The sequence below is a fragment of the Neophocaena asiaeorientalis genome, unplaced genomic scaffold (assembly GCF_003031525.2).
Source record: "Neophocaena asiaeorientalis asiaeorientalis breed wild unplaced genomic scaffold, Neophocaena_asiaeorientalis_V1.1 scaffold357, whole genome shotgun sequence".
In the NCBI taxonomy this organism is placed as follows: domain Eukaryota; kingdom Metazoa; phylum Chordata; class Mammalia; order Artiodactyla; family Phocoenidae; genus Neophocaena; species Neophocaena asiaeorientalis.
In genome coordinates, this window is record NW_020173270.1 from 3,667,997 (window position 1) to 3,675,580 (window position 7,584).

The 7,584-nt window shown below is 47.1% G+C and overlaps 1 protein-coding gene across 1 annotated transcript in view; it reads right to left on the minus strand.

Annotated features, from left to right (window-relative positions):
* The window catches only part of CATSPERD (catsper channel auxiliary subunit delta), a 43,773-nt gene extending 36,517 nt beyond the window's left edge, over positions 1 to 7,256 (minus strand). The window contains exons 1-5 of the mRNA XM_024746020.1: positions 7,183 to 7,256; positions 5,324 to 5,378; positions 3,718 to 3,794; positions 2,288 to 2,360; positions 1,253 to 1,367 (exon numbers count right to left, since the gene is read on the minus strand). Of these exons, the coding sequence (XP_024601788.1) occupies positions 1,253 to 1,367; positions 2,288 to 2,360; positions 3,718 to 3,794; positions 5,324 to 5,378; positions 7,183 to 7,256 (394 nt within the window). The remainder of the gene's footprint in view (positions 1 to 1,252; positions 1,368 to 2,287; positions 2,361 to 3,717; positions 3,795 to 5,323; positions 5,379 to 7,182) is intronic.
* Positions 7,257 to 7,584: the final 328 nt, after the last annotated feature.

Consider the following 7,584-nt stretch of genomic DNA (forward strand, 5'->3'; position numbering starts at 1 on the left):
CTGGCTTTTGCACAACATTGCGAATGTACTAAATGCCATTGAACTGTACACTTTAAAATGGTTAAAATGGTGAATTGTATGTGAACTGTATGCCCCTCCCCCCCAGAAAGGGAAAAGAGCCTTGAATTGTGAGAGAGAAAAGAATTGGACTGGAAGATTAGGAGGGGCACTGGGAGAGGATTGGGGCGTGAAGGAAAAGCCCACCAACATGGTTGAAGTTTGGAGGAAGAGAGAGGAAGGTGACGAGGAGGGAGGGATTTTCGGCAGTGTAGCTGTGGGTGGGAAGATCTGTAAAGAGTAGGTCAACTGATGTCTTGGAGGCAGATACATGTTTGGGTTGGATATGACCAACTGATGAGATGGTTATAAGACTGGCCCCCAGGGACTTCCTTGGTGGTCCAGCAGTTAAGACTCTGTGCTCCCAATGCAGGGGGCCAGGGTTTGATCCCTGGTCAGAGAACTAGATCCCGCATTGCAACTAAGAGTCCATGTGCCGCAACTAAAAGATCCCGAATGTCAAACTAAAACCTGGCTCAGCCAAATAAATAGATGAATATTAACAGCGACAACAAAAAGACTGGCCCCCAGGCAGCCCAGCTTTACTTGGGTTATCCATTCTCTGTGGCCCATTCATGCTGTGTTTACCACAATCCTCGATGGAAACACTCAGGCCCCACCCTGTGGGATGGGGGTTCAGCCCAATTTTTATTGAATTTTAAAGGACAACGTAGGGAATTCCCTGGTGGTCCAGTGGTTAGGACTCAACGCTCTCACTGCCCAGGTTCAATCCCTGCTTGGGGAATTAAGATCCTGCAAGCCACTTGGTGCAGCAGAAAAAAAAACAACAACCAGACAATGTAATGTCCAGGGGCTGGGACTTCCCTGGTGGTCCAGTGGCTAAGACTTCACGCTCCCAATGCAGGGGGCTCAGGTTCGATCCCTGGTCAGGGAACTAGAGCCCACATGCCACAACTAAGAGCCCACATGCTGCAACTAAGAGTTCGCATGCCGCAACTAAAAGATCCTGCATGCCAGCAACTAAAGATCCCACCCACCTCAGTGAAGATCCCACACACGTCAACAAAGATCCCGCGTGCTGCAACTAAGACTTGACGCAGCCAAATAAATAAATAAATAGTTTTAAAAATGTCCAGGGGCTGACATCCAAGTAGCTGCATCGTCTGTTCTTCTGAGCCTTTTCTCTGATGTTGGTCAAATGCAAACAAGAGTAAAAAATACAGAATACGCATACCTGTAGATGCATTCCAGGAATTGGCTTCATAATCATAAACATAGACTTTTCGATTCACTACTAACAGCAATACTGAACCAGCAAAATGTGCTGATGTTACTTCTGGTATGCCAACCTAAGAGTAATGACATATACGATATCAGTATGTACATCTCTTTGGACATCGATTCAGAAAGCAGTACTTCTAGACACGCATCCATGGAACATTCATTCCAGCAAGAGTTCTTTGGGTCCTAGATATTGGGAACTATGTATCTTGGGGATTAGCTGAAAGCAAAACGGGGAGGTCGAAATTGGTGTTTGGTGCCCTTGGATAGCTAAATTTGCTCCATCTCCTTCTCCTGTGTCAGAACCTTCTCTGAGGATAGGCACTTCCCTGGTGGTCCACTGACGAAGACTCCATGCTCCCAATCCAGGGGGCCCGGGTTCGATCCCTGATCGGGGAACTAGATCCTGCATGCCACAACTAAGAAATCTCCATGCCGCAATGAAGATCCCAAGGGCTGCAACTAAGACCCAGCACAGCCTACATAAATAACTATTAAAAAAAAATCTTCTCTGAGGATAAAGGCTACAGCATAGATGACGAATCATAAGCATAACTGATAAATGTCTCACTTATGAGAGAAACTGGTATTTTAGCAGATGGCGGAAGCTTCTGGAGCATAGGTGCTGTCAAATTTCTCAAGATAGTTCCTGAGAGGGTACAGGTTTTTCTGTTTTGGTTGAGGGCAATTTGGGGAGGCCCTGAAATCAGTGTATGTAATCTATCACACAACCAATTATAAGGAGCTCTTGCAAGAATTCTGGTTCTTTTTTCAGGGGAAAAAAAAAGCACCTGTTTTGGTAGTAAGGGCAGAATAGAATCAAGCCTTCTTTTGGCTTGGAAATTGCTCTCAATGTCTTTAAGAGGTACATCGTAAAATAAGCCCCCAAACTAACAAAAACAGACTAGCGTGGTGTTTTCTGAACTATATCTAACCCTGAGTATTACTTATTTCAAGCATCCCTCGGATCGTTCAGCAAAATAACTACCTGCATTGACGTAGGGATGGAAAATGGAAGGACACTACTCTCAAAGCTATTCTTCGTGAGAAAAACTTGTCTTCTGAAATAAACAATAAAAGGGTTCAATTAGGACAATCTCACACAAGAAAAGAAAAAAGAGAACGGCAGACATTCTAAAAATGTTCTATTCAAATGAAATTCTTTTCTTAACAAGGAACCATTTTGCCTCTATCTATCTATCATCTATTTATTTTATTATTATTTTTGATGTTGGGGGTAGGAGTTTATTAATTAATTTATTTATTTTTGGCTGTTGGGTCTTCGTTTCTGTACGAGGGCTTTCTCCAGTTGTGGCAAGCGGGGGCCACTCTTCATCGTGGTGCACGGGCCTCTCACTGTCGTGGCCTCTCTTGTTGTGGAGCACAGACTCCAGACGCGCAGGCTCAGTAGTTGTGGCGCACGGGCCCAGTTGCTCTGTGGCATGTGGGATCCTCCCAGACCAGGGCTCGAACCCGTGTCCCCTGCATTAGCAGGCAGATTCTCAACCACTGCGCAATCAGGGAAGCCCCGATCATCTATTTATTTTTGTGTGAGTAATCCTCTATAGCCTGGATATTTGACTTCTTGAAATAACATTATTTGAAAAGTGTGACCATGTCAAAAATAAAATTATATAAAATGTACATTAAGTGACAGCTTGTTTTGCTCAGGGCGAACTTCAGTTTTGTCCTTTATTTTACTCTGATCCCACTAAAGTAAAGGCTTTCAGACCAGGAATGTGTATGTATAAAAGAAACAGTATGCTCCCTTATGCAGGGAACTTTTAAGAAGCAAAAGGCCATCCATGAACATGGTATATCGCTTCCTTATCCAGATCTCCTTCTCTTGCCCCCTCCAGAAGAATTTTATGGTTTGAGGCAGACAGGAGTTACTGAGTTAATTCCTATGTATTTTTAAGTTTTGGGGACTTCCTTGGTGGTCCAGTGGTTAAGAATCCGTCTTGCAGCGCAGGGGACACTGATTCGATCCCTGGTCGGGGAACTAAGATCCCACCTGCTGTGGGGAAACTAAGCCCACGTGCCACAACTAGAGAGCCCATGTGCCACAACTAGAGAGAAGCCTGCACACCACAACGAAGAGCCCGTGTGCCACAACTAAGACCTGACGCAGCCAAAAAATAAATAGATATTTAAAAATAAAGCTTTTTTTGCTACTGTGAATGGCACCATTCATAACTGCCTTATGTCAAGCATCTGTGACAAGCTACACGTAATTATTTTAGCTACTTGTGTGTCTCTTCACCTGTCATTCCTTAACTCTACCCCAACTGTGGACTCCCTGTAGGCCAGCATCTAGCAACACAGGACAGAGCCGTCTCTTTTAATGTTTGTGGAATTGAAGAATGAGGGCAAACGTAATGTTTTAATAATAATAATAAAAAAGTAGCAATATCTTACCCTAGATACAGGGCTATGTTTTTCTTACAAGGATGCTTCATCAAGCGCGTTGTCCCAGATGAAAAATACAGGTGGTCCTAGAGAGAGAGTCACAAAATCTTAATCCTATCAATGCTCATAAACGCCTGATGAAAAGTTTCCTAACGTGTAACACTGAAAATGTAAAGGCGAAATCTGAATTAGGCAGGTGGATGGCATCTAAGTCATTTTCCTCTTTTTTAAAAATAATTAATTTTATTTTTGGCTGCCTTGGGTCTTTGTTCCTGTGTGCAGGCTTTCTCTAGTTGTGGTGAGTGGGGGCTACTCTTCATTGCAGTGAACGAGCTTCTCATTGCCGTGGCTTTTCTTGTGGTGGAGCACCGGCTCCAGGTACACCGGCTTCAGTAGTTGTGGCACGCAGGCTCAGTAGCTGTGGATCGTGGGCACTACTCTTCATTGCATTGAACGAAATTCTCATTGCCGTGGCTTTTCTTGTGGTGGAGCACCGGCTCCAGGTACACCGGCTTCAGTAGTTGTGGCACGCAGGCTCAGTAGCTGTGGCTCGTGGGCTCTAGAGCGCAGGCTCAGTAGTTGTGGCGCATGGGCTTGTTGCTCCACAGCATGGGGGAATCTTCCTGGACCAGACTGCCTTGGCAGGCAGATTCTTAACCACTGTACCACCAGGGAAGCCCATTTTCCTCTTTTGATATTATCCTCTGGTTCTGTCAGAGGTCACCAATGGGGAAAGTTGGGTGAGAGGGACCTGGGACATCTCGGCACTGTTTTGCAGTGTGCTGTGAATCTATAATTATGTCAAAATAAAAAGTCTAAAAAGACTCACAGGATAATGATTCATATCACATCCCCTCTGTGTATATGTTACTTATTTACAGATTACTTATTGAGAGGCCAGAGGCCAAAAAAAAAGTTAGAAACCAGTCACTTGATTATTTAGCAATGCTGACACCACTTCTGAAATAACACAATGTCAATAGGAAAAACATTTGAGCTGACAAAATATTTTTTTCTTCATGCCTTTTAGGCACATGCAGGTGAAAGGAAGTTTCCTGCTGCACTGCGTCATGTAACCAGAATAAGTTTGCTTCCTATGTCACTCTGCATTTAAAAAGTCCTATCGGATAGAACGCTGGATAAAAACTCAGGTGATCTGAGTTCTAAACCCAGCTGCAGCTCTTGTCTTTGTTCAGGCTACTTGACTTCTCTCAATTAGCTTTTTTTTTTTTTTTTCCCCAGTACGTGGGCCTCTCACTGTTGTGGCCTCTCCCATTGCGGAGCACAGGCTCCGGACGCGCAGGCTCAGCGGCCATGGCTCACAGGCCCAGCCACTCCGCGGCACGTGGGATCTTCCCGGACCGGGGCACGAACCCACGTCCCCTGCATCGGCAGGCAGACTCTCAACCACTGCGCCACCAGGGAAGCCCTCAATTAGCTTTTTAGTGACATGCGAAAGGTTAATGCCTATTTCAAAAGGCAATGGTAAGGATTAGATGAAGTAATGTTCTATGCCGGACACAACCCTGGCACCCAAGAAATACTAGGAAGTATTAGTTCGGATCCAGCGATTAGATAAAAGTGAAGAATGAATGTTAACTGTGGAGCCACGTACCCCTTGAATCTGCTCTCTGACGTGAAACACCTTTCCTGTCCTCACCGTACGAATACTAGAGGTAAGAGATAAGAAAACATGTCAATGTTTATGAAACAGTCGGCATGACTCCTACCAGGTTGCTTCTGGGTTAACGGTGCAGTAGCTGTTCTTGAAGCTTATAGGGTTATGGGAGCCCCTGGAAAATCTGATGAAACAGTGGACCCTCCTCTCCTAGAAACAGACATATGTATATGCAAAAATGGAGATGTGGTTCCTGAGAGCTCGTTAAGGCTCATTTGCAGATACCAGATTAGGCAAATGAGGAGTGCCTACTGCCAGATTTTGTTTTTTGTCTGCGGGGTGGGGAGGTGTTGGTGGCTGGGAGAATGTTGCTCCAGTTTACAGCAGGTTCTCAATCTTGGATGTGAGTCAGAAGCACCTGGTCGGGGGCGGGGTGCCTGATAGACTGTAGATTGCTGGGCCACACTGCTGAGTCTTTGGTTCCCCACATCCAGGGAACTGCAGTTCTAACCAATTCCCGGGTAATGCTGCTGCTGTTGGCCCAGGACCACTCTCTGAGAACCAGTGTGGGAAACGGGAGAATTGGATGTGAACAATCTTTGCAGACTTTGAGACACATCCTGCTAGTAAATCTTGGTGGAAAGTCCTACTCCCCACTCCCTTATTAAGGGCAAGTGTATCGTTAATTTCGCTGGGTCTGTTTTCATGTCTATAAAATAAGGTTAAGGAATCACTTCGCCATGAAACTCGTTGTAAAGATCAAATGAGGCCATGCAACAGAAATGCATTCTCTATTTCTTCAGCAAACAGGGCCCTGCTGAATGTGACAGCTCATTCCAGGCAGGAGTTCCCTGAGGGTGGGAACTGGGCTTTAGCATCTGTCCCGTGCCCACGGCACCACGTGTACAGTATTTACTAATCTAACATTTACTGAAATCCAAAAATGTTCTGGGCAAGCAGTGAATAACAGAAAACACTCTATACCTTCATGGAGCTAAGAGCCTAGTGACAGCAACAGACAAGAAAAAATTTGCGACGAGTAACAGAATTTAGTGATTGATAGGAAAAAGCAGCTATAGGGAGGAGAGGGTCTTTAGATGAGGAAGTGTACTGTTTGTCAGCATCTGAATAATCAGGAAGAAGTCATGGAGAAAATCTGGAAGCAAAGCGTTCCAGGCAGCGGGAGAAGAAGGCACCAAGTCTCCCCCGTTCGCAGGTTTGGCAAGTTCAAAGGACCGGTGGCTGGGAGCAGTGATTCAGGGGCGGGCAGGGGCCACATCAGTGATTGTCACATCCCTAGGGCACCCTTGGTAATGTCTAGAGACATTTGATTGATGGTCAAGCCTGGAGAAGGAGGTACTACTGGCATCGAGTGGGTGGAGGCCAAGGATGCTGCTCAGTATCCTACAATGTACAGGACGGTCCCACCCCAGATAATGATCAGGCCCTAAATGTCAGCAGCGCCGCTGAGGAACCCTGCGCCAGATACGGCGCGAGGAAATTGGGTTTTATTCTGGGTGCCACAGGGAGGGGGAATGATGAGATCAGATTCGTTTATAAACAACTCCTCTGGCTGCCAGGATGGACGGGAGGGCACAGCCTAGGGTGATGGCGGTGAAGGTCGCTTGAAGGCAACGGAATTGGGCCAAAGTCTTGAAGTGGAAATGGGAGGACTTGGTGATGAGCTGGAGGCGGTGGTGTGAGAGAAAGGGTGGGTATCAAGTTCGCTTCCTAGAGTAAACTGGGAAGCCTCAATAAGGTTGGGGAGCGGAGCATCTTTCCTGGATTCCGCGCAAGGATGAGCCTGCCCCCTCCCGACCCCTGGCAGCACCCCAGGCCCGGGAGGGCGGCCCCACCGGCACAGCGGCTGAGCTCCGGCCAGCGGGCAGAGCCGCAAGGTAGTCGCCGCCACCAGCATTAACAGCAGCATCTCATACTACCCGCCGCCGCTAACACACAGTTCCTCAACTGCCGCGGGAACTCGCTTCGCAGCCTGGGCATGCGCAGTCTGCCGCGGAGCCTGGGCAAGCGCACCTTGTTCCCCAAGAAGCCTGAATCCGCCCACCTCAACAAGCCCCCAGCGCCTGGGCATGCGCACACTGCCGCCCTTGGGCTGTCTACAGTTTGAGTAAGGGCTTAGCGTTTCTCGGGAAGGCCGAACCCACCAACCGTGGCGCGCGCCAGAGCTTGAGCTTGCGCGTGTCACACACATTCCTAAGCCCAAGTGTTTGGACCGGGCTGCCCACACGTTCCCAAAG